At 39.2% G+C, this 27,938-nt stretch overlaps 2 protein-coding genes across 2 annotated transcripts in view; one reads left to right on the top strand and one right to left on the bottom strand.

Moving 5' to 3' along the window:
* The window catches only part of c3h8orf74 (chromosome 3 C8orf74 homolog), a 35,241-nt gene extending 26,925 nt beyond the window's left edge, over positions 1-8,316 (top strand). Inside the window, exon 4 of the mRNA XM_060854845.1 lies at positions 8,119-8,316. Coding sequence (XP_060710828.1) covers positions 8,119-8,316 — 198 coding nt within the window. The remainder of the gene's footprint in view (positions 1-8,118) is intronic.
* A 2,885-nt stretch (positions 8,317-11,201) lies between these two features.
* Positions 11,202-21,609, bottom strand: LOC132806803 (transcription factor Sox-7-like). The gene is made up of 2 exons (XM_060821272.1): positions 21,298-21,609; positions 11,202-12,184 (listed from the first exon to the last, which is right to left on the bottom strand). Exons 1-2 carry the CDS (start codon positions 21,524-21,526, stop codon positions 11,319-11,321), a joined length of 1,095 nt encoding a protein of 364 aa, XP_060677255.1. The 5' UTR covers positions 21,527-21,609; the 3' UTR covers positions 11,202-11,318.
* Positions 21,610-27,938: the final 6,329 nt, after the last annotated feature.

Genomic DNA, 27,938 nt, shown 5'->3' with positions numbered 1-27,938 from the left:
TCACACATTCCTGTTATTATATGTTAGTATGCTGTGTCACAAATCTTTCCATGCAACAATCTTTTGGGAAGTAAAATGAAGGAATTCAGATGAGCATAAGTTATAATGTAGGCAAGATATGATAATGTACGTAAGCTTTCAACAAAAACAGATATGCTTGTTTTATTGTTTATTCAGAGGCTGAGGGCTTTTCTGGCTGGACCAGCCTATATTGCCCAATCCTAATTGTCCCTGAGAAGGTGTCAGTGAGCTGCCATCTTGAACCATGGCAGTCCTTGGGATGTACAAACTCTTACAGTGCCATTAGAAAGGGAATTCTACATTTTGAACTTAGTGATCATGAAAGAACAATGACATGGTTCCCAATCATGGTAGTGTGGGGCCTATAAAGGTGGTGTGTTGGCAAATAGGATTCACTCAGGATCAGATCCAAGTAAGTTGTTAAGGCAGTCTCTGTTGACTTGGATCCTCACTATTACTTTTATGCATTGGTCAAAGCAAAGCTGTTTTGTGTTGATACTCTGATGCTCTGTAAATTGTAACCTTAATGTACTTGAGGTAGGAACATAGCACACCTGCAGTGTTTATTCAAGAGATTTAAAAATTCAAACATTTTAAAATGGAATTCTTTTCACACCTAAAGGGAGGTTAAATTAGCTCCTAAAAACTGTAGTGATGATCACAACGTGCAATTGACCCATACTTGTTCTTTTTATTGTGTATTAAATTTGTGTTGGCTGCTGCTTAAATGAGTGTTGCTTAGAAACAGCAGCATCCAGAATAAACAGCACAGTTGCTTGGCTGAACACATCAGCAGAGAGTCCAATATCGTGAGTGGTTATAAAGTCATAGAATCATAGAGATGTACAGCATGGAAACAGACCCTTCAGTCCAACCCATCCATGCCGACCAGATATCCCAAGCCAATCTAGTCCCACCTGCCAGCACCTGGCCCATATCCCTCCAAACCCTTCCTATTCATATACCCATCCAAATGCCTCTTAAATGTTGCAATTGTACCAGCCTCCACCACTTCCTCTGGCACCTCATTGCATACCCGTACCACCCTCTGTATGAAAAAGTTGCCCCTTAGGTCTCTTTTATTTCTTTCCCCTCTCACCCTAAACCTACGCCCCCTAGTTCTGGACTCCACGACCCCAGGGAAAAGACTTTGCCTATTTACCCTAACCATGCCCCTCATAATTTTGTAAACCTCTATAAGGTCACCCCTCACCTTCCGACGCTCCAGGGAAAACAGCCCCAGCCTGTTCAGCCTCTCACTATAGTTCAAATCCTCCAACCCTGGCAACATCCTTGTAAATCTTCTCTGAACCCTTTCAAGTTTCACAACATCTTTCTGGTAGGAAGGAGAACAGACTTGCACGCAATATTCCAACACTGGTCTAACCAATGTCCTGTACAGCCGCAACATGACCTCCCAACTCCTGTACTGAATGCTGTGACCAATAAGGAAAGCATACCAAACGCCTTCTTCATTATCCTGTCTACCTGTGACTCGTTTTCAAGGAGCTATGAAACTGCACTCCAAGGTCTTTTTGTTCAGCAACAGTCCCTAGGACCTTACCATTAAGTTTATAAGTCCTGCTAAGATTTGCTTTCCCAAAATGCAGCACCTTGCATTTATCTGAATTAAAATCCATCTGCCAGTTCTCAACCCATTGGCCCATCTGGTCAAGATCCTGTTGTAATCTAAGGTAACCTTCTTCGCTGTCCACTACACCTTCAATTTTGGTGTCATCTGCAGACTTACTAACTGTATCTCTTATGATCGCATCCAAATCATTTATGTAAATGACAAAAAGTAGAGGACCCAGCACCGATCCTTGTGGCACTCCATTGGTCACAGGCCTCCAATCTGAACAACAACCGTCCACCATCCCCCTCTGTCTTCTACCTTTGAGCCAGTTCTGTATCTAAATGGCTAGTTCTCCCTGTATTCCATGAGATCTAATCTTGCTAATCAGTCTCTCATGGGAAACCTTGTCGAACGCCTTACTGAAGTCCATATAGATCACATCTACCACTCTACCCTCGTCAATCCTCTTTGTTACTTCTTCAAAAAAACTCAATCAAGTTTGTGAGGCATGATTTCCCAAGCACAAAGCCATGTTGACTATCTCTAATCAGTCCTTGCCTTTCCAAATACATGAAAATCCTGTCCCTCAGAATTCCCTCCAACAACTTGCCCATTATCGAGCCAGGCTCACTGGTTCATAATTCCCTGGCTTGTCCTTACCACCTTTCTTAAACAGTGGCACTATGTTAGCCAACTTCCAGTCTTCCGGCACCTCGCCTGTGACTATTGATGATACAAATATCTCTGCAAGAGCCCCAGCAATCACTTCTCTAGCTTCCCACAGAGTCCTTGGGTGCACCCGATCAGGTCCTGGGGATCTATCCACCTTTACCCTTTTCAAGACATCCAGCACTTCATCCTCTGTAAGCTGGACATTTTGCAATATGCCACCATCTATTTCCCTACGGTCTATATCTTCCATATCCTTTTCCACCGTAAATACTGATGCAAAATACTCATTTAGTATCTCCCCCATTTTCTGCGGCTCCACACAAAGGCCACCTTGTTGATCTTGGAGGGGCCCTATTCTCTCCCTAGTTACCCTTTCGATGCTACTTAAAACCAGTCTGGTAACTCTAAAGGGAAGGTGCATTATGCCTGCAAGAAGTTGTCAAAGTCATTCTAGACTGATTCCTAAGCTGTGATACCTTGTCGAATGGCTGAATATGGATGAGAACAGGAGGTCTTGTTGCAAGTTATGAAGTGAAAGTGAGCCATCATATATGCAGAGGTTAGGAGGTAATAGAAGGAACTACTATAAATGCATTGCATGAGGTTTAGCAATCTTGACATAAGTTGTTGAAGAGAACAAATTCAAACTTCAATGACATATCCTACTAACTTCTTTTAAGCTGAGAGGAGAAAGAGTTAGATAGGCACGATGGTAATTTTTTTACACAGAGAGTGGTTTGTATGTGGAATGAGCTTCCAGAGGAACTGGTGGAACAGGTACAGTGGCAACATTTAAAAGACATTTAGATAAAAACGTGAATAAGAAAAGTTTGCAGGAATATAGACTAAGCACAAGCAGATGGGATTAGTTTAGTTTGGATTATGGTCAGCATGGATTGGTTGGATTGAAGAATCAGTTTCCATACTGAATGATTCTGTGACTCTATAACTGCACCAATAGCCTTATCTGTTGAATCCAAATTGAGGCTTGGCTGGGAGCCCAAAAACCAATACTTCGTTGAAAACCTGAGCCCCTTCGAAAAGTGCAGCTCAGTGGTGGCTCAGTGGTTAGCATTGCTGCCTCACAGCACCAGGGACCCAAATTTGATTCCAGCCTCAGTTGGCTGTCTGTGTGGAATTTGCATGTTCTCCGTGTCTCAATCTGGGTTTCCTCCGGGCGCTTGGTTTCCTCTCACGGTCCAAAGACGTGCAGGTTAGGTGGAACGGCCATGGTGAAATTATCTGTCGTGACAAAGTATGTGCAGGCTAGATGGGTTAGTCATTGTTGAGTGGCCTCTTTCCACACTGTAGGGATTCTATGATCCTCAGTTTGCTTGATTGATAGCTTTGATCTCTGCTGCCAGTTCCCCAAAGTTTATTTACATAGGTTTTAATGGTTTCAAGCATTGTAGACTCTACTATTGATACTTTAAACGTCTGGATAATTAGCATTTTTATTCCTCTGTAGTAAAAAGACTTCTATAATGTAGTGAAAAATAATACGTGAACAAATTTTCATAAAATCTCTTTTATACATCTTCTTGTCACGATTGGGTATATAGGTAAAATGCAAAGCACACCTCATCTTCCGCCTCGGAACACTTCAACCCCAGGGCATCAATGTGGACTTCAACAGTTTCCTCATTTCCCCTTCCCCACCTCACCCTAGTTCCAGACTTCCAGCTCAGCACTGTCCCCATGACTTATCCGGACTTGTCCTACCTGCCTAGCTCCATTTCCATCTATCCACTCCACCCTCTCCTCCCTGACCTATCACCTTCATCCCTTCTCCCACTCACCCATTATACTCAATGCTACCTTCTCCCCACCCCCACCTTCCTCTAGCTTATCTCTCCACGCTTCAGGCTCACTGCCTTTATTCCTGATGAAGGGCTTTTGCCCGAAACATTGATTTCGCTGCACTTTGGATGCTGCCTGAACTGCTGTGCTCTTCCAGCACCACTGATCCAGCAATATGTAGTTTGTTAATGGGCATGACACAAAGGGCTTGTAAAGCCATTGGTGGATGTGACAGCATTAGATCGTGGGTGAGGAGAAATAACCAGGCCTAGGAGACATCATGAAAGAGATGCTTTCAAAAGATTCTCTCAAGCAGATTATGGTTTGTAATACCTTTGAGGACTATCAACCATGATTCTTTAAAAAGCTGTCCTGACTCCAAGAAAATTCCTTAACAGTAAGACATATTGGAGCTCCGTATAACGGTTTGTAAAATCATGAGGGCATAGATAAGGTGAATAGTAAAAATCTTTTCCCTAAGGAAGGGGAGTTCAAAACTAGAGAGCATAATTTTAAGGTGTGATGGGAAAGATTTAAAAGGGACCTGAGGGGCACCGTTCATGTGTGGAATTATCTGCTAGAAAAGTGCAAGTGTAGTTACAACTTTAAAAGACATTTGGACACATACATGAGTAGGAAGGCTTAGTGGGTCAGGTGCAGCCAAATGGAATGAGTTTAGTATGAAAAACCTGGTCAGCATGGAATAGTTTAGAACCTAAGGGTCAGTTTCCATGCTGTATGACTCCATGGCTCTACACAGGTCAGAGATTTTGGGTGCAGAAGTCCCAGGAATGGTGTTGGGAATCAGGGAAATGGAATTTTTGTGCAATCTTTAGAGGAGTCATCCTGACAATCCAGGCCATAATTTAGTGAGTGGATCATGTATTCATTTGATAATATCACAAAGCATAACTTGTAAGTTTTGACTTTTAATTCTTAAAAAAAGTTGCATTTAGCAACTTTAACAGTAGAGGGCAGGATTGTTCTGCCTACAGAGCTTCTCACAGACAGTCCCAGTGATTGACACTTCATGAAGCTCGTATGAAGTTTTACTTGTTTGTTTTCCCCTCTTCGTTCCTTTCTCGCTGAGTTTTCATCCTTAAAGTGAGTTAGTACAGACAGAAAATGAAGTCCCTCTTCCCATTTGTGATGAGTAACTTAATGTGTAAATTAGTGCCTCAAGGATTGAAGACAAATTAAAGAAAACAGTGTTTTCTGCATTTAAAGCTAACTTTTTTGGTGAACTCATACTCATAATTAGAGTGGCAGGTAGAGGTGGAAACTACAAGAGCTACATTGTTGAGTGGGAAGCCAACCTGCAGGCCTATCTTAAAAGTCAAAGAAGTGTTGCAAATTTGACCTTCATTTGACTGGCTTTGACAACTTCGCGCCAACAAATGCTGGGTCTTCCTGGACATGGCTCTGGTCTGGAAAACTTTGTGGACCTAACTTCAGCCAATCAGGATTATGCCCAGCCTCCAGGTCAGTGAAGATAAGGAGATAAAATTAGCATGAGCTTCAGTACAAGACGCCATTTTGGGGAGATGGAAAAGTGGTGATGCCACTGGATTCATAATTCAGAAGCCCAGCATAATGCTGTTGGGGACATGTGCTCAAACTTCACCATGATGAAATCTGAATTCACTAATAAAGTCTGGACCTGAAAGCTAGTATCAGAAAGGGTGATTGTAAAGTGATCATTGATTGTTGTCAAAACCCATCTGGCCTGTTAATATCTTTTAAGGAGGAAACTATACCATCCTTTGCCAACTTGGCCTACATAACGAGATCCACAGAAGTATCATTGATTCCTAAATGCTGCTTCATTCAGGATTGGGCATGAAATTGAGATTCAACATTAGTGATTAAATATCATGAAATGACAGTGTGTTAAATGCTGGCCTCGCTAGTGATGTACACACCCCATGAAAGAATAAAGGGAAAAAAAATGTTGCCTTCCTTTGCTTTTGAAGGATAGTGGGGTAATCCAGGTAATTACAGACCGGTGAGCCTGATGTCAGTGGGAGACAAGCTGCTGAAGGAGATACTGAGGGATAGGATCTATTTACATTTGGAAGAACATTGGCTTATCAGTAATAGGCAACATGGTTATGTGCAGGAAAGATCATGTCTTACCAACTTTATAGAATTCTTTGAGCAAGTGACAAAGTTGATTGATGAGGGAAGGGCTGTAGATGTCATAGACATGGATTTTAATAAGACGTTTGATAAGGTTCCCCATTGTAGGCTGATGGAGAAAGTGAAGTTGCATGTGTACTGGATAGATGGATAGAGAACTGGCTGAGCAACAGGAGACAGAGAGTCGTAGTGGAAGGGAGATTCTGAAAATGGAGAACTGTGATCCGTGGTGTTCCACTGTTGAATGTGATATACATAAATGATTTGGAGGAAGGTATAGATGGTCTGATTAGCAAGTCTGCAGATGACAGAAAATGCAGCAGGATATAGATAGATTAGAGAGTTGGGTGAAAAATAACATACGGAGTTCAATCCAGGTAAATGCAAGGTGATGCATTTTGGAAGATCCAATTCGAGAGTGAACTATACAGTAAATGGAAAAGCCCTGGGGAAAATTGGTGTACAGAGAGATCTGTGTCCATTGTACTTCGAAGATGGCAAAGCAAGTTGATAGAGTGGTCAAGAAGGCATACGGCATGCTTTCCTTTATCTGAAAGGGTATTGAGTGCAAGAGTTGACAAGTCATGTTACAGTTGTTTAGAACTTTGGTTCAGCCACATTTGGAATACTGCCACACCACATTACCAAAATGGTATGGATGCTTTGGAGAGGGTGCAGACAAGGTTCACCAGGATGTTGCATGGTATGGAGGTTCACCAGGATGTTGCCTGGTATGGAGAGCGCTAGCTATGAAGAGAGATCAAGTAGATTAGGATTATTTTCATTAGAAAGACAGAGGTTGAGGGGAGACCTGATTGAGGTCTACAAAACCATAAGGGATAAAGACAGGGTGGATAGCAAAAAACCTTTTCCCAGAGTGGGGGACTCAATTACAAGGGATTACAAGTTCAAGATGAGATGGGAAACATTTAAAAGAGATATGTGTGGAATGTTCTTTATGCAGGGGATGGTGGGTGCCTGGAATGCATTGTCACCCGAAGTGGTAGAGGCAGGTACATTAGCGTCATTTAAGATGCATCTAGACAGATACATTAAAGGGCAGGGAGCAGAGGGATACAGATCCATAAAAATAGGTGACAGATTTAGATAGAGGTCCAAAGGGTCTGTTGCTGTGCTGTAATTTTCTTTGTTCTTTGTTCTCTACATCAAGCTTTCAATCAAGCAGACAGATTCTTTAACCAGCTGCCTCATTCATTAAGAATTTCTGGCAAGTTTTCTTCAAGGTGCTTCCAAGGAAATTTGGAAACATTCCCCAGACCTGGCATTGCTTTGCCAAATTTTTGCTTTATTCCACAAGTGTGGACTGGGTCAGGCAGAAAATCAGTAGATCCCTAAAGGTCTTTTTATGGCGTGAAGCAAATTTATTGAACTTCATGGTTCAAGCTCGTATAAAAATTGACATATGATGCAATTTAAACATCCATCAGAGGTGATGTAAAGGAGCCAGTGTTGGACTGGAGCGGACAAAGTTAAAAATCACACAACACCAGGTTATAGTCCAACAGGTTTCACTGGAAGCACTAGCTTTCAGAGCACTGCTCCTTCATCAACCACCTGTTGAAAGAGCAGCACTCCAAAAGCTAGGGCTTCCAAATAAACCTATTGGACTATAAGCTGGCGTTGTGTGATTTTTAACTTTATCCATCAGAGAGACATTTGACTAAGTAGTTATAATAATTCTCAGACAGTTTGATTGACTGAAGAAAGTATTTCTGCACAGCAGAATTTGTGCAACAAGAAATGTAGAATCTCAGAAATAATATGCATTATTTTGGAGATCCAGCAGATTAATTGAAAAGATTAAGTCTCTTTCCCTTTATTAGTTTAATATTTACTTGCTGATTTGGACATTCTTTCTGAATGTATTGTTTGAATTGTTTAATTTTCAGAATCTAGAAAAAGTTGTCAAGAATGCCCATGATATACAGATAATGGTAGCTTCTGAAATTCTGCAAAAAGAGATTGAAACAGCATTTCAAATCCTAGATTTAAAAATCCAGAAGACAGCCACAGCCCTTCCAGTTTCCAAATCATCTCGATCCTTTACAAAGGAAATGAAAACTAAAAGAATGAGTATTAAGAAATAGGAACATTATAAGAATGCAGTTTTAATAATTGTGACATTTTTATCAAGAAAATAAAATTTATACCCAATATGCGAAAATCTGGTTATTTCAATGAATGTAAGTCAATAATCAAAGCCATCTTCATTTTCACATTTATTGGAAATTTCTTGTTAGTTATTGCATTAGTATATTTATGTATTCAAAATGATGTGGTCATATTCTGCATGTCGTAGATGCTGATCTTTTTCACCGTTTTTCCTGTTAACCAAATAGCAAATGTCTAAGGTGAACATTTGAGTTATGGCTTGAACTTTATTTTATACTATTTAGATCATGCCAAGATTAAATAGTATCTTTATAATTATACTTCCCATTGTGTCAAACAAATAATTTGTCTTGAAGTTACTTTGATTTATTTTTGTTTGTCGTGCTTTGTTTCATCCAGTTGTCTGAATTCTTCACCCAACTTTCTCAGCATGATGGATTTTAATTCTGACAGGTAATTGGGATTTGAATGAGTTAAATCTTGTCCTATATATTTTTGGATATCATGGGGTTTTTATACCTTACTGAATTGGTCATATTTCAAATAATTTGGAATAACTATTATCATATTAGTTCATGATAAATAATAGTTAATTTTAAACCTCAATTTCATGATACTTAATAAAACAGTAATTTTATAACCCACATAAATTTATTGTAAAAGTTCCTCTTTACTATAATATGCACTGTTATTAGAATTTCATTCATATTTATTAAATAATCTTTAAAAGCCAAATATATCATAAATATGAAGTTCTGCTATTACTTAAACTTCAAATTGTCAGCAGAAATAACCCCTTTCTGATCTCCTAATGGAGTCACTGGTCCCAGATGATGTTATTCAGTGAGTTTTTCCAGATTGACATCAAGTGTTCATTCCTCAGTCTGATGACTGTAGTAAAATAACTACAAACATCCTGATGGAGAGGGAATGTAGAGTAGAAACAGTGTTATCAGGCAGGAAACAGAGCTGTGTCCACATCCGCCAGTTCAGAATCAAATTCTCAAACTTGGAAAAACAGACAGTGGCCATGGTTGGTTAATGAATTGCATTTCTTTTTATTCTAAATCAGTTAAACAGATTTCAGCACAACCTAGTTCAGTAAACAGACTGTAAATTGCAATTGAATTTTTACTTCACAAGTCTATACGAATTCAAGACAGAATAATTTTCTGGAATGGTAATATTAATAGCTTCATCAGCAATTACAATCCAGCTGTGAACCTGTCAAAAATGTCAGTTTTATTAAATGCATTTCATCAAATGCTGTTAAAATTAGGTGAATCAATAAACTGGAACAGGGTAATAACTATGCATATTATGTACATCATAAAGTACATCTAAACACGATATGGATAGATTTCAGCGCTAGTATAAGTTCAACAGATTTAATATTTTATTTTAAAATTTATTACAGACATTTACAAAAGCAGGAAATAAATCTTTGTCAATCGGTCATGGTATAGTTAAGTAACAAAATTACTACTGATCAATTAATACATCAGAACAAGGTCTCTTACCAATCTGAATGAATTGCAAAGGCTTACTGATAATTGATGATAGCACTCAGTAGAGAATAATTGAGCACTGACTGTTGTTAAAGAAACAGATAAAAACTTATTTTGATATCATGCTTTTCATTACCACTGGACTGTTCACTGTGCTTTACAAACAATGAAGTACTTTGAAATATAATCACTTTGTTATAATGCAATGATTTGGGTCAATTTCAAACTAGTGTGTCAAAAAAAAATTCATTTTAATTATACTCAAGATCTCGAAAATATTCTTAATAAATCTGACATGACTGACAAAGAAAACTATTAATAAAGTGCATAGGCTACATTCTTTCTAGATATTTCCAAATACTAATTCCTCTCACCTACACTGTATTCATATTAGCACATTTTCTGAGTAACCAGATGCAAATAACTTCCATTAAAGCTTCTGAAAATTTGTTAACAATAATATTTTATTATTTATACAATACAAAGTTTTTAATTTCCGCAGTATTGTAAATAGTTGGTGAGTTTTCGAAGTATACAACTTCTTTCAGGCAATTAATAGTAGTTCTTATGTATGACCTTTTGACTTCTTTATTCGTTCATGGGCTGAGGGCATTGCTGGCGAGGCCTAATCTTATTGCCCATTCCTAATTGTCCAGACGAATGCTAAGAATCAACCATATTGCTTTATATAATCTCAATTTTTTAGGGCTGCCAAGTTTGGTTTCAACAACCAAGAAAAGAATTTGTAATGTTTATGAAACACTAATTTTAACGAGATTTTTCATGACAGGCCAATCAGATCAGGCTTTTTTAAAAATCACGTTGAATTGTCGGTGCATTTATCGGCCATCCCAAGTTGCTCTGGAGGAGAGGGTGGTGAGCTGCCTTCTTAAACCTGCTACAGTCATGTGCTGTAGATAGGAAGGGAGCTAAAGGAGGTGAATTAATTTTAATGAAAATTCCTATTTTCTTCCATCATTAATGATATTTTTAAATACTGATGTTATGGGACTGCATGACTGTGAAATGTGCAGTTTCTGAGACTGACATATAAATGGATTCCATTTTATCAGAAGTGCGATTACACTTCCATGTTTGCTTAGGATGCAATAAAACAATCAAGATAATAACTAGTGAAGAAGGACAGTACTTATGAAATCATTCAGAAAGCAAATGTAAAGATTGAAAACAAACAATCTTATAAATCACTTGTTAAATACATCTTAACCTATTTACAAGCATAAAAAGCTACAGTTTTTTTTAAAACAGTGACAGAAGAGTTGGCAAGCCAAGTAGCTGTTTGATTTTATAAGTGTCAAAAGAATTTATCTACATAAATATTTTTGTGGTCTGTCATTTCTGAAAAGCATGACAATTTTATTTTACTACCCTGAGGATATTTCCATGCCCAAAGGTCTTTGTAAGTAATACTGTTGTCACTCAGAAAAATATAAGTCTATTTGTTTGCTCTAGGAGCTACTGTAGCTGTTGTAATAAGCTGCAGTAGCATCTGCTAATACAGATATAAGGCTCCTCTCTGAATTTGTACCTCCTGGTGAACAAATATCAGGTAGATGTGAATTAATTACCATTCCTGCTTGATTTAGATGACTAGAGGTGTTCAAATACTGATCAAACTCATTGCGGTCCACTTCTCCTAAATGCTCAGTTTGGGTGATATGTTCCAGATTATCTAGGTGATGGTGGTCATGGGGAGGAGAAAGGTGAACTGATGTGCTCGAGTTCATGCACTGTGGAGCCGGCTGCTGGATCCGGTTATAATAAGGAGGAGGTGGTGGATGGCTGGCTGCAGGGTGCATCATGTTAGATCTGTTCTGGGAAATTGAAATCTGACTGAGATGTCCACATTGGATAGGGCTTTGACTGTAGTCTGAATGATACATTAGTCCATTCATCTGGGAAGGAGAATCTTCTGTACACTGAGTTGGAAAGAAGCTGTGATCGGCATCAATTACATCTAAAGGGGACATTTCAGGAGTGGGTAGCCCATAGTTGTCAAAGCTGTTGTTTGTTGTCTGTGTTTCCCTGAATCTGTTGATTACAGGAAGTCTTGAGGCTCGTGGATAGCCTTTATCCTCTTCCTCCCTCAGAAGTCCCCTGCACATTCTTCCACCGTGGACAGAAGATTTATTGTGGGGGAAGTTGGTGAGCAGGAAGCTAGGATCCACACGTTTGCAGAGACGTTTGATCTGTTTTTTCCTACGAGGCCTGTATTTGTAATTGGGATGATCCTGCATATGCTGGACTCGTAATCTTTCAGCTTCCTCTACAAAAGGCCTCTTCTGTGAAGGAGTCAGTGCTTTCCATGATTTACCTAAAATATATCCCATGAATTCAATCAGAAGTTTCAAAAACATATTTATCTGCAACAAATTATTAAACATCATCTGTTTATCACTTCACTAATTCAATAATGGATATTTTAATTGGATAAATTTTATAAGGTATTATTCTTTGACACATTGAAATAACAAAAATGTTTTTGCTCTTCAGTGCTATGACTATAAGGTAATTAAACCTCAATAGTAAACAATTTAGTCTTAATAAAAAAGGAACTAAAATCAGATTAAGATGTTATCATGCTGATTTAAATGTTATCCTGCATTCTGAGCCAGGATTTACAGCTGTATTTTCTTTCACATACCTGACAGGGCTTCCCCCTTATATTACTAAACAAATGCCAGGTAGTTTTCTGGAGGTCACTTGTATATACTCTCCAGTTGGCTAGCTTGTAATTTGAACACACATGCCTCCACTGTCAGTTAGACTTTGACTTGAAAAATTGACTGTTAAGCATAAATAGGGAAGCATAATTTTAGCATTATCAGAATTTGATTAGTTTCTTTATCTTGTCTCAATGTAGTTAAGCATTATGAATAATAACTGAGGCTACATTAGTGCAACTTTATGACTTCATATATTAAGTTTTTGAAAATTAGTTTTCATTTCTGTGGTTATATAATGTTTAGTGAATGTTCCAGTAAACAGTGCCACTTAACTCGTTTTCAATTTTGTTGATATTTCAAGAAAGTTTTACCTCTTGTGAGTGACATGCATGTTCATGGTTCCAATCGTTGCATATATCAACTGTCTAAAATTTATATTTTTACTGACCCCAATTCATTCTGAATTTAACCTTATTAATTTAATGAAGCTGTGGAAAGTCTGTTAATTTTAAAACATCGCCTTCTACTTAAGCAAACAAATTCCAAGGTATATTTTATCGTAGAATTCCAAACAACAACTTTATTTTTGTTTGTTTCATTTGGTCTATGGCCTGATTATCATGATGATGACAGTTTCTTTGCTGCCTAAGTAAAAGATATTGTGGCATCTGTCCTGTGTTCACCGATACAATTCTTATCTATGTTTTCCCATCATGTTTCAAATAGAAACTCTCCAAAGAATCTAGCTGGTAAATGCACTGACAAATGTAATACTGAAGTATATAAGACCTTCTAAGATTTGCTCCATAAATTGTGCTGACCAAGTTGATCTCATCCAGAGAGTATGATAAGTGTCAGCACTTCCAGGAGAGAAAGAAGAAAAATATACTCTAATTGTCTGATAGCAATTCAGTTGACCAAGTAAGAAAAGTAGCCTTTATAGCTGTAAGATGATAATGTTTTTAGCTCAACAATAATTCCCTCAGTTGACAAGTAGTCTGCTGCAACTAACTGCCTAGGATAAACGGCCTTATAGTGAGACACTGGAAGACTTTTGATACATATAGGCTTATTTTCTTCTGGTTTGAAGTGTGAAAAGAAAATACTTAAAATCTGTAGTAACACGAAATAGGCCAAAATATCTATTTCTACCAATGTTCTTACCCTTCTTCCCATTTTCAAGGAACTGAAAAGCTGTTGAAAGTCAAGCATGATAACTAAATTCTGAATTTCCATTCAGAGCACAGCAGTACTCTCGCACATGGTCCTTAAGCCCTAACTCTGGTAAACATGTTCCACAACTCTATGGAATTTGTTAAATAGGTTATGTTTAAATTTGAGGAAAATGTGTGCTTTACATAGGCATAATAAAAATTCCACTCATGTAGATTTTCAATAGCACATCAGCAAACCAAAAGATGAAATATTTAGTAGAGTGAAAAACTTTTCTTGCATTAATTTAACTAGTATTTATCATTATTAGCTTGATCAGAGGCAGCTTGACTCCTACTTGCAATCCTAACCAGGACTTGGGCAGCACGGTGGCTTAGTGGTTAGCACTGCTGCCTCACAGTGCCAGGAACCTGGGTTTGATTCCTGCCTCAGGCAACTGTCTGTGTGGAGTTTGCACATTCTCCCTGTGTCTCTGTGGGTGTCCTCCCACAGTCCAAAGATGTGCATGTTAGGTGAATTGGCTTTGCTAAATTGCCTGTAGCATTAGTCAGGGGTAAACGTAGGGGAATAGATCTGGGTGGGTTATTATTCAGTGGGTCGGTGCGGACTTGTTGGGCCAAAGGGCCTGTTTCCACACTGTAGGGAATCTAATCTTCACTTGACTTTAGCTGATAGTTTTCACCATCAAATTAATGAGTTAGATGGTAAAATTGCCAATGACTATTTTTATTTTGCGGCTGGAATTTTCAAATCTCAACCTGCATTGTGCCAGTACTTGTTGGCAAGCATGGCCATGTGCAAGGTTTTGATCCATTGATGGATGACAGGTGGATTCCTGATGCTGGTGTGGCAATTTGGGACCTTACACAATGACTCACTAACAATCCCAACATCCTAATGATGGGGGTGGCCTTTGAACAGAATTTTTAAAATGTTAACATTAAAAATGTCAGACTGTCATGATGGAGTGTCAGCCTCTCCACTATATGGTCAATGGGCACAGTTATAGAGTCATAGAGATGTACAGCATGGAAACAGACCCTTCGGTCCAACCTGTCCATACCGACCAGATATCCCAACCCAATCTAGTCCCACCTGCCAGCACCCGGCCCATATCCCTCCAAACCCTTCCTATTCATATACCCATCCAAATGCCTCTTAAATGTTGCAATTGTACCAGCCTCCACCACATCCTCTGGCAGCTCATTCATACCCGTACCACCCTCTGCATGAAAAAATTGCACCTTAAGTCTCTTTTATATCTTTCACCTCTCACCTTAAACTTATGCCCTCTAGTTCTGGACTCCCTGACCCCAGAGGAAATATTTTGTCTCTTTATCCTATCCATGCCCCTCATAATTTTGTAAACGTCTATAAGGTCACCCCTCAGCCTCCGACGCTCCAGGGAAAACAGCCCCAGCCTGTTCATCCTCTCCCTGTAGCTCAAATCTTCCAACCCTGGCAACATCCTTGTAAATCTTTTCTGAACCCTTTCAATTTTCATAACATCTTTCTGATAGGAAGGAGACCAGAATTGCACACAATATTCCAACAGTGGCCTAACCAATGTTCTGTACAGCCGCAGCATGACCTCCCAACTCCTGTACTCAATACTCCGACCAATAAAGGAAAGCATACCAAACGCCTTCTTTACTATCCTATCTACCTGCGACTCCACTTTCAAGGAACTGTGGACCTGCACTCCAAGGTCTCTTTGTTCAGCAACACTCTCTAGGACCTTACCATTAAGTGTATAAGTCCTGCTAAGATTTGCTTTCCCAAAATGCAGCACCTCGCATTTATCTGAATTAAATTTCATCTGCCAGTTCTCAGCCCATTGGCCCATCTGGTCCAGATCCTGTTGTAATCTGAGGTAGCCCTTTTCACTGTCCACTCCACCTCCAATTTTGGTGTCATCTGTAAACTTACTGTATCTCTTATGATCGCATCCAAACCATTTATGTAAATGACAAAAAGTAGAAGACCCAATACCGATCCTTGTGGCACTCCACTGGTCACAGGCCTCCAGTCTGAAAAACAACCCTCCACCACCACCCTCTGTCTTCTACCTTTGAGCCAGTTCTGTATCCACATGGCTATTCCATGAGATCTAACCTTCCTAATCAGTCTACGGCCCCACAACTTGGTGTGTGCAAGGGCTATGGCACAGAATGGTGCATAGCTTTCATTATTAATGACTGAAGCAACTGGATTTTTGCAATTATTCGTCTTAACTTTGTTGTGTTTAGATTTCTTGTAACTTTCTGTAGTGGGTTAAATGCTATGCTCTCATTTAATGGATTTCATAAGATTGACAATTTCAGAATAAGCTTACTCAAAAATGGAAAATGGTGGGAATAGTAGATGAGTCGTTAGACTGAATGAATGAAGATTTAAGTTGTAGACTTCACATTGGTAAAGGGTCCACTCTACCCTCATCACTGAAAACTTTAGCTCATCATCAAATTTTAAATCATTTGCCTTATCCACGGATGCTGACTTCTGATGAGATTCTGGCACTTTTCAGTTTTTATTTTAGATCTCCAAAATCTGCAGTTGTTTTTGTGAAGTTTTGTTTTCAGAGTAACCTCACAGGAAATTGCTAAGCTGCCATTGGATTGTTTCTGATATCTGCTGACAGTGGCCATTAGTGCAGTATTAATTTAGTACAATGAAATGTGGCAAAGTAGACGTTCCAGCTATATCTGTGCAAACTTCAATAACTCCACTTTGTTCATAGTAGTAAACAAAGACTAAAGTGACATAAGACTACCTGAGTCACACAGTCAATCTCAAATGAGGTACAATGACATTTAGGGCTGCATTTACCACTAACTTACTAACTTGCCGATGCAGTGAAAACGCAGGGCCAGAAGGAAAACTATGCTTCCTAAAGTCAATGTTGATGCCATGGGTTGTGAGCTCCTGGACCTCACTACAGTGTTGATAATGTAATTCAAACTATATTAGTATAGTTTACTTAATACAATATTGACACTTTTTTTTGGAATTAAGATAAAGAAGTCTTAACAGACCATAGGGCTGCTCTCTCCGAGAGACAACTGGTGGTGGTTTAACTTGAGAATTACTAGGGATCTTATAGAAACATATAAAATTATGAAGGAAATAGATAAGACAGAAGTAGAGAGGACGTTTCGATTGGCGGGTGAAACGAGGACAAGAGGGCATAGCCTCAAAATTAGAGGGAACAGATTCAGGACTGAATTGAGAAGGAACTTCTTCACCCAAAAGTTTGCGAATCTATGGCATTCCCTGCTCAGTGAAGTGGCTGAGGATTCCTCAGTAAACATTTTCAAAGTTAAGATAGATACATTAATGAACAGTAAAAGAATTAAGGATTATGGCAAGAGAGCAGGTTAAGTGGAGCTGAGGCCATGAAAAGATCGACCATGATCTTATTGAATGGCAAAGCAGGCTCAAAGGGCCAGATGGCCTACTCTTTATGTCTCAAGTGAGAGGAGACATCAAGAAGAAGAATCCTTCTTGGTAACCTTAGCCATAGTAGAATTGAACCCACACTCTTGATATTACTCTGCATTGCTAAACCAGCTATTCGGCCAACTGAGCTGAATCTCTCTTTGGAATTAGGTATAATAATCTGTTAAATTATATGTCCAGATCAATTGGTCTAAGAGATAAGCAAATCATCTTTGAAGGTTTAAGCTTATACCATCAATGCCGGGAAGAGATAGTGTGGTTGATAATAAGCATTGGCTGATATTAAATACTGGTAAATCATTTTAGCACTTTCCAAAATGTCCTTTTATGAATATTGGAGAATGAGGCACTGATCACATCTGGTCTTTTAAAATATAGACCAGGTACCTCAATAATCCTTTTGCTCTATTTTGTGAAATATCATGCTGAAACCCAAAGCTTTACTAGGGCCTGTTAAATTCCACACTGTGTCCCATGACTTTCTTTGTTTTTCACAATAAGATGGAAAAAAAAATCATTGACATAAGGGTTGAAAATATTTAGAAATTCAGCAGATTTAGTGCCAATCCCTTCACCATACATCAATACAAGTTTTTCTCTCAACGTGTGCCTTCTCTGAAGCAACTAGGTCTCTCTTCCTGGTTTTTTCTTCCTTGCATTACATTTATCCTGTAATTATTCTGTTCTTCCACTAATTATAACATCATAGTGATATTGATTATTGTTACATTGGATGACAATACCTGGACATTTCCTCCCCAGTTTTATCACCAATTAATTTCTTTCCTGCTTTTTATCTCTTTTGTAGGAATTGAACCTTGCAAGAACAACACTCATTTATCTATGTGCATGCCTTCTATTTTAAATTTGAAAAGATGTTTGTAGAATGTCATGTATTTCAGGTTGTATTAAAAGGAAACTGTTTAAAAGTGAGAATATTTATTGGTATAAATTTGAAATTAAACATTAACATGAAGATATTGTGGTTTCCACATGATGTATGAGCAGTTATTATTTTAATGTTCTGCTATTTAGATGGTTTCTGCATTATAGACATGATTAAAATTATCTGAAGGACACCAATCCAAGGAACAGTCATTGATTTGTACTGATTTTAGCCACTGCAGTGAATGGACACACCGCAATCAGTCTCAATAATTGTGAATTAGTTTTCCTATACCTGATCATTAAATGATTCTGGAAAAAAAATTTTAATATAGATTTGATGAAGAATCATAGAATCCTTACGGTGCGGGGCCCATTGAGACCTTTTGAAGGACATCCCACCCAGACTCACAAATCTGCATTTATCATGGCTAACCTACATATCCCTGGACACTAAAGGCAACTTAGCATGGCCAATCCACTAACCTGCACACCTTTGGACTGTGGAAAGGAACCAGAGTACCCAAAGGAAAACCACGCAGACATGGGGAGAATGTGCAAACTCCACACAGACAGTTGCCTGAGGGTGGAATCGAATTCAGGTCCCTGGTGCTGTGAAGCAGCAGTGCTGGCCACTGAGTGACTGTGCTGCTTAAAAGACATAAACCTTTGCCCACTGCGATGCATTTATGGATTGAATACCCTCCTGATAGTCATGTTCTAGCACCAATTATGAGAAAAAAGATGACTACTTGTGTGAACTACCAAACAGTTGGTGAGATTACCCTCATGGAAATCATAGAAATTTACAGCACATGAAATCAGCTATCATGTCTAAATCAGCTGAGAAACAACAACCATCCCGCCTAATATCAAATTCCATTTCTTGGTCTGTAACCTTGTAGGTCAGACCTTTACAAGTGTATATTCAGTTGATTTTTAAGTGTGATGAGGGTTACTGCCTCCACCATCTTTTTAGATAGTTCCAGACTCTAACCATATCATGTGCAAAAACAAATTCTTGGTTCCCCTCTAATCCTTCAACCAATCACTAAGTATAGATTAGATGAGATTCCCTACAGTGTGGAAAAAGGCTCTTCAGCCCAACCAGTCCACACAATCCCTCCGAAGAGTAATCCACCCAAACCTATTTCCCTCTGACTAATGCATCTAACACTGTGGCAATTTAGTATGGCCAATTCACCTAACCTGCACATCTTTGAACTGAAGGAGGAAACCAGAGCACCCGGAGGAAACCCACACAGACATGGGGAGAACGTGCAAACTTCACGCAGACAGTCACCTCAGGCTGGAATTGAACCTGGGTTCCTGATGCTGTGAGGCTGCAATGCTAACCACTGAGCCACCGTGCTGCCCAAATGCCCACTGTTTACTTCCTTCCCAGGTTTGTTTTCTTAACTCTATCAAAGACTCTCATTATTTTATACACTTCGATTAAATTTTGCTTCAGCTTTCTGGGTTCCAAAGCAAACAACACTAGTTATCTACTCTTTCTTCATGTGGTAAATTTCCCGTTCTGTTTTTATCATGTTTTATATAAATTTCCTCCAAAATCTAAAAAGAGTAAAACCTTCAAGAAAGGAGCGAAATGTCAGATGAGATAACAGAAAGATTTTCCTGTGTGGAAGTCTAGATTGAGGGGACAAAATCACAGGATATGGAGTAAACTCCTTAGATAAGGAAACATTTCTTCACTCAAATTCCACACTGTGGAATTCTCTACCACAAAAGACACTATCACTTCTCTACCACTATAGAGGACATGTCACTGAATCTATTCAAGAAAGAGGTAGGTGACCTCTTTATATTTTAAAGGCATCAAAGGGTTGGGGAGAAAGTGGGAATTTGTCTTTGAGATGGAGGTCAGCCATGATCGTATTGAATAGAGGAGCAGACTCAAAGGGCTCAATGGCTACTCCTCTGCTCCTAGTTTGTATGTTTCAAAAGAAATGAAACAAATAAAACACAATCACCTATATAGTTGGAGACCAATGTACAAAATGTATATTTTCACCTATATATTAAAGTGGTAAAATTATTTATAAGAAAATACGTCTTGGAATAATTTATTTCTAACTTGTTAGTATCACTGGTGCTTTTCATGAAGAGTAGTAACTGTTCTTGTTGCTGTGATTATAAAACTAAATCGCACTAATCATCTTCTCCATTCATTCAATTCTGTGTCTGATAGAGACTGTCCCTACCTCAGATATCTCTAACCGTTACGATTTCATGTGTTAAAATCATTGAAAAATATTTTTTGTCTATTTAATTCTTTGACGTTCCATGAGATGAACCATATTCTGTCTAAAATTATCAGGCAAGAAAACTGTCATGATGCAAACCTAAAATTAAAATTAATCATTGGATATGGTATAAATATGATACCAACTATAGATGTTTGAAAAAAGTATTGAAAGATTTTATTTTAATTTGAGTGGCTGAGCAAGATATAATTCAATAGTGCTAACTACAGTAGCTAACTAAATCTCTTCAACATCAATGTAAACTGGGACTGGAGACCCCTGAATGTGTGCCTCACCATCGAATACAGCAAGACAGTTCACTATTGTCTGCTAATTATGTATGTTTACTCCAAATTAAAACTACTACTTTGGTGATTCAAGTTTGATTCAGTTTTCTGGCAAGTAGCAAGTAATTTGTTGAAACAGTTGAATCAAAAAATAATCTACATAACATCCCTATTTAAGTTTTGATGAGCAAATTAAACTCTGATAACATTTTCTAACCAATTATACCATGCCAAGACCACCAAAAGTTAGTTCCAATGATGTATTTTAATCTATTCTATTTCCAGAATAACTTTTTGTTTGTACAAAAAGATAATTGCATATGTTATCTTCCTTCCAATGCAAAATGATCCTTTCAAGAAGTTAAATTGTAACATATCTAATATATTTTAAAACAGGTTAATAACTTTTAGGACAATTTAATGTTGTTTTGTAAAAAACAAAGTAGGTGATGAAATTTTAATTATCAAAGAGAAAATTTTCATTTTTTGTCAAGTTAGACCTGGACAGCTCATAATCATTTGTGTCTGCATTCACTTAGTAAAAACAATTTGCTAATATACTGCGAAATTAAAGCAAATTAAAGCAATTAAAGATCTACCTCATAACAAAATTGATATTTCGTTTATTTTTAAATACTTCAGATGGCTTTGTTGTATTTATGCCAGGCAACAGTTTTTGTATATACTTACCTAGCATTTTGCTGAGCTCTGCATTGTGAAGGTCAGGATTTTGGATTGCTAGCTTTTTTCTCTCGTCCTTTGCCCAGACCATGAAGGCATTCATGGGTCTCCGGATTCGTGGTTCAGCTTTGTTCCTGCCTGAAGATTCGTGAGCTGTAAGCCCTGCCCTGGGCTTTCCTTCCCCAGCAGGAGAGTCCAAATCCTCTGTCCATGAATATGGGCTCATTATTGTAGCCATTACAGATCACTTCAATTAAAGATAATCTGCCCAACTTTTGGAAATGTATATAAATCTGAGTAGGATTAAAACACAGCGATGCTGATGCTTAAATCTAGTGAGAAAATTTCCCAGATCAGGAAGTGTGTCTGAGATTCATTTATTCCCTCAGTGATGGCAAATATAACCAATGACCATGAGGCTGTTTTTAATAAAAGCTCCTCCCTGAACTGATTCTGCAATCAAATAGCTCAGACTTGTAACAACAAACTTAAAATTACATTTCAATTTAAGAAGTTTTTGTTTAGAATCTTTCAACTTTCAATAAGGTTATTTTCCATTGTCAGTGTTATAAATTGAAGGCACTTTAGTATCATTCAATTTCTTTAAGTATACTTGCAGAGAATTATAACAGAATTCAGTTGCTTAAGTATTATCAATACTGCTCTAAGGAGTTTGTGCATAATAAATGTTCCAACCTAAACAATTATTTATGTACAATCCAAAATTGGCACATACTGACCATGAGGGGAATTTCCTCAGTTTATTAATAGTTGTACATTGTTGTTATCTAACTAGCCAGTGTAAATATAAGGCAGGCAGTTTCAAAAGAAATGGTTGTGAAGAAGTGATTGCAAAGAAGTAATTCATTTTGTGGTTAGATTGCACTATAATTCACAAAAAATAAATTCTAGCGATAGTATCAGATCCCAAATATTGGATTTCATAAAATTTTTAAAATGTGTTCATGCCTACATTGGACAAACAGGCAGAAAATTAGCCACCAGGATACATGAACATCAATTAGCCACAAAACAACACGACCCTCTCTCACTAGTATCCCTACATACTGATAAAGAAGGACACCACTTTGGCAGGGAAAATACATCCATCCTAGGATGAGCCAAACAGAGACAAGCATGAGAATTCCTAGAAGCGTGGCATTCCAACCGGAACTCTTGTCAACAAATACGTTGACTTGGATCCCATTTACCACCCCCTGAAAAAAAGAACAGGAAATGACATCACCATAGGAAATGAAATATCACAGGAGATAACATCACCATAGGAAATGACATCAAAGAAATCCAAACATATAAATAGAAAGCAGGAATCATCAATAGTGCTTCGTCTGGAGGCTCACTGAAGCTGTTACTTAGTATGGTGATGAAATGTCTGAAAATGAACCTTCCAGCTCAACGAGCAAACCTACATCCTGAGAATCAGTGAGCATAGTGACCAAATAATCATTCCTGTACATGCATTTATCTCTGTGTGTATAAGCCCAACCTGCTCAATCTTCCTTCAAAAGACAACTGCTTCATCTGAGGAATCAGTATAGTGAACGTCTGCTTCCAAACTGCTTCCTAAAAAAATAATATTCGTCCTTCAAGAAGGAGGCCAAACTGTATATAGTACTGCATAGCTAGGTCACTAGTGCTTGTTGCAGTAGGAATTCTCTGCTTTTATATTCTACCATCTTGCAATAAAAGCCAGCATTCCATTTGCCTTTCTAATAACTTGCTCACCTTTTGAGTTTCATACACAAAAATATACAGATGCTTCTGCACAACAGCATTATTTAATCTCCCCTGATTGAAATGATATTTTGTTTTCCTTTTTTCTGGCCAAAGTGGACAGGTTCACATTTTGTCACATAATATTCCACCTGCCAAACATTTGCACACTCGCTAAGGTTCCCTACAATATCTGTTTGCAGATTTTCGTGCTGATTATTTCTGACTTTATGACCTTAAAGAGTCATGGAGGTATACAACATGGAAACAGGCCCTTGTCACTAAAAGTCCTGCTCCTTGCAGCCTTAGTTGTAACGGCCTGTAAGTAGCGGTAAAAGTTACGTTGACCTTGACATCCTTGCTTCCTTCCAAGGGCCATTTGTAGACTTGCTGCCATCTCACAAGTAGCATTTCTTTTCCAGAGCTGGACAGTGCATTCAATTCATGACTGACCCAATCTCATAAAGACAGAGGGCATTAGATTTAATTTCCATCACTGGATTCTCTGCATACATAGCATCTTTAATGCACCTATGTGATCATTAAGGCAGCCAGCAACTGGCCAATAAAGAGGAAGAACTTCAACTCCGTCAGTATTCAATGATTTTGACCACAGCAAGAGCCTTCTCCATGTAGATGCTAGCTTTTGTTGCAGCTGCTACACTGCCTTCACCCTCCATCAATTGACACTGGCTGAGATCTTCAGTTGAACCCTAAAGGTTCATGGATAGATTCTAGATGGTAAGGGATATCCCTTGAAGAGATGGCTACTCAACTCTCTGCAAGACTCACACAGACAGATAGAGGCAATAAACCAATATTACCTACTCAGTGAGAGCAGGCAATTAGAAATCTGAAAATGCCATTCTTGTATTTTAGATTACTTACAGTGTGGAAACAGGCCCTTTGGCCCAACAAGTCCACACCAACCCGTCAAAGCGCAACCCACCCATACCCCTACATTTACCCCTTACCTAACGCTACAGGCAATTTAGCATGGCCAATTCACCTGACCTGCACGTCTTTGGACTGTGGGAAGAAACCGGAGCACCTGGAGGAAACCCACGCAGACACGGGGAGAACGTGCAAACTCCACACAGTCAGTCGCCTGAGGCAGGAACTGAACCCAGGTCTCTGGCACTGTGAGGCAGCAGTGCTAACCACTGTGCCATCGTGCCACCCATGATTTGTTTGTTGGGTGCTGCCTTCCAATATCCTTCTGCAAGTGAATGTCATTCTGGTGGTCAAGTACCCTTCATAATATGACCCTCGAGAGAAGTTGATCTTTGATACAATTATGAAGCTTGTATGATTATTATATTTTGATACCATGCCTTTAAAGCCAGGATAAATGAAAGGGGTGGTATGGCTTGTCCTGATATCTGTCTGACAGTGTGCTTGGATAGCTTGAATGTTAAGGATCAAGGGAAGACTCAAAAGAAGGTGTAATGCTTGTCTTGAAAACGATGGCCCTGAGTGTACCATGAGTATACTATGAGTCTGCTAAAGTCCTGGAAAGATACTATATGTAACATGCTGCAAATAGTTGAACTATAAACAATCAATTTACTCTAGGATGAAAGGAAATTGTGATCAAGAATAAGCGCCTAGCATTTGTACTGAGAATCAAAGCTAATATGACTCATATTGCCATGGGGAAGAAGATAGAGGAAGCCATTCAGTGACCTTTTTATAAGCTTTCCTTTAAATTCATGAATATCCAAGGAAATTTTGGTTTAGTTTTGTCTTCTGTGATCTGCAGCAATCTGAGAAGAAGAAATAAAACCAGCCAGGCCTACATCTTAGACAAAGAAAATGCTGAGTCTATTGGTCTCCTTGCAGAACATTTTTGGGAGTTCATGGTCATATCAAGGACTGAGCCTCTGAGGATTTAAAGGAGCTGGAACGTTTGTCCAGCTTGGAATTAGAGGAAGGTGTCACGTGGAAAGAAAGTTCTGAGATTAAATGTTGTTTGCTAGGAAAGTAAAGTGGAAGCGAATTATTGAGTGATAAGAATAGTCTGGCTCCTGAAAGTGAAATGTCCATTTAAGGCATCATGCAACATAAAATTGTAAAAGGAGATGGCTGTTTGTGCTAGAAATTAACATAGAACATAGAACATAGAAAAATACAGCGCAGTACAGGCCCTTCGGCCCTCGATGTTGCGCCGACCGAAGCCTACCTAACCTACACTAGCCCAATAACCTCCATATGCTTATCCAATGCCCGCTTAAATGACCATAAAGAGGGAGAGTCCACCACTGCTACTGGCAGGGCATTCCATGAACTCACAACCCGCTGAGTAAAGAATCTACCCCTAACATCTGTCCTATACCAACCTCCCCTTAATTTAAAGCTGTGTCCCCTAGTAACAGCTGACTCCATTAGCGGAAAAAGGTTCTCATGGTCAACCCTATCTAAACCCCTAATCATTTTGTACACCTCTATCAAGTCACCCCTAAACCTTCTTTTCTCCAATGAAAACAGCCCCAAGTGCCTCAGCCTTTCCTCATACGATCTTCCTACCATACCAGGCAACATCCTGCTAAATCTCCTCTGCACCCGTTCCAGTGCCTCCACATCCTTCCTATAGTATGGCAACCAAAACTACACACAATACTCCAGATGAGGCCGCACCAGAGTCTTATACAACTGCAACATGACCTCAGGACTCCGGAACTCAATTCCTCTACCAATAAAGCCCAGTACGCCATATGCCTTCTTAACAGCACTATTTACCTGGGTGGCAACTTTCAGAGATCTGTGTACATGGACACCAAGATCCCTCTGCTCATCCACACTACCAAGTAGCCTACCATTAGCCCAGTAATCCATCTTCTTTTTCTCCTACCAAAGTGAATGACTTCACATTTAGCTACATTGAACTCCATTTGCCACCTTTCTGTCCAGCTCTGCAACTTATATATATCCCGCTGTAACCTGCCACATCCTTCTTCGCAGTCCACAACTCCACCGACTTTCGTATCTTCCGCAAACTTGGTTACCCAGCCTTCAAGCCCCTCCTCCAGGTCATTTATAAAAATGACAAACAGCAATGGTTCCAAAACAGATCCTTGTGGAACACCGCTAGTAACTGCACTCCAAGATGAACCTATGCCATCAGCTACTACCCTCTGTCTCCTTCCAGCCAGCCAATTCCTAATCCAAACCTCTAATGCACCCTCAATGCCATACCTCCGTAATTTTTGCAGTAGCCTACCTACGAACGCCTTGCTAAAATCCATATACACTACATCTACTGCTTTATCCTCGTCCACTTCCTTGGTCAGCTTCTCAAAGAACTCAATAAGGTTTGTGAGGCACGACCTGCCCTTCACAAAACCATGCTGACTATCCTTGATCACATTATTCCTATCCAGATGTTCATAAATCCTATCCCTTACAATTCTCTCTAAGACTTTGCCCACAACAGAAGTGAGGCATATAGTTACTAGGGAAATCTCTTTCCTGTAATTTAATGTATATGTTGCCTATGAAAGGAAAATAGTGTTTAGTCAATTATGATATTTTAAATAATCTGTTACAGTAAAATGTTTAGAAGGTAAGCTTGGTGTGTCATTTAGCTGTTAACTGAAAGTTTGAATTTCTTCATAAAAGTTATTGGTCTCAGCAAAGGCCTAGAGGACTGCCCTGAAAAGAGTTACTGTGGAGTAAGATGATTCCCGGAGTTGTACCAAATGTTAACATTTTTTCAAATGTCCACATAGTACCCCAATTTACCTGACTTTCAGACTTTCTCTGGAAACCTCCTCTTTGTAAAGAGTACAGAATGACTGATTCACTTTGAAAGTGGTTCTGATTTATCAATTCAAAAGTCATAGCTCACAGCAACTGCTGTAAGAAGGAAAACTGATTTTCTTCAAATTTAATTTTTTTAAACTGTGAAGAACAGTCAGCTTCTGCTGGGGAAAAGACTTAGCACAACCAACAGAGTTCTCCTTCATGGCATACAGCATCCTCAGTAAAGAACAACATGGGGAACCAAAATGGGGGACTCCTCCACCGGCAGAACATAACAACACGACGGCTGGAGGAGGAGCGCCTCATCTTCCGCCTGGGAACCCTCCAACCACAAGGTATGAATTCAGATTTCTCCAGTTTCCTCATTTCCCCTCCCCCCACCTTGTCTCAGTCGGTTCCCTCAACTCAGCACCGCCCTCCTAACCTGCAATCTTCTTCCTGACCTCTCCGCCCCCACCCCACTCCGGCCTATCACCCTCACCTTGACCTCCTTCCACCTATCCCACCTCCATCGCCCCTCCCCCAAGTCCCTCCTCCCTACCTTTTATCTTAGCCTGCTTGGCTACTCTCTCTCATTCCTGATGAAGGGCTTATGCTCGAAACGTCGAATTCTCTATTCCTGAGATGCTGCCTGGCCTGCTGTGCTTTGACCAGCAACACATTTTCAGCTCGTACATGTCATCTGACCCAGCTCCATTCCGTTATCTGTCTCCATAGCACGCAGTTCTGTCTGTCTGTGTGTGTCTGTGTCTCTGAAACTTGTTCCAGTTCCAATCTGCTCAGTTGGCTGAGAACCACCCAGGTTCATTTGTGAACAACTTCTCGCTCTGATCGTCAATACATTGCAGGAACCCATAGCTACAAACTTACAGCCGCCTCATTAGCTGTCAAATTCCTTATTGTGAGATTACCCAACTAACTTGGTAAATCCGTTTTTAAAACCACTTATTTCTTCTCGCAGCTCACAAAAATAAAAAGACATGTTTCTTACACACTGTTCAGAGAAATGCCCTTTCTGTACTATGTTATTGTCTTTCCCTTTCACCCTCTGGGAAGGGCACACAGCAGATCCAGGTCAGTAGCAGTGAAGTGAAGGATTCCCCTGTATAACGATAGGATTGCCTATGGCTCTCCAGTGCCACCTTGCTTCATTC

The sequence above is a fragment of the Hemiscyllium ocellatum genome, chromosome 3 (assembly GCF_020745735.1).
Source record: "Hemiscyllium ocellatum isolate sHemOce1 chromosome 3, sHemOce1.pat.X.cur, whole genome shotgun sequence".
In the NCBI taxonomy this organism is placed as follows: Eukaryota; Metazoa; Chordata; class Chondrichthyes; order Orectolobiformes; family Hemiscylliidae; genus Hemiscyllium; species Hemiscyllium ocellatum.
Note: the sequence above shows the minus strand (reverse complement) of the source record. Positions and strands in the feature narration are given on the sequence as shown.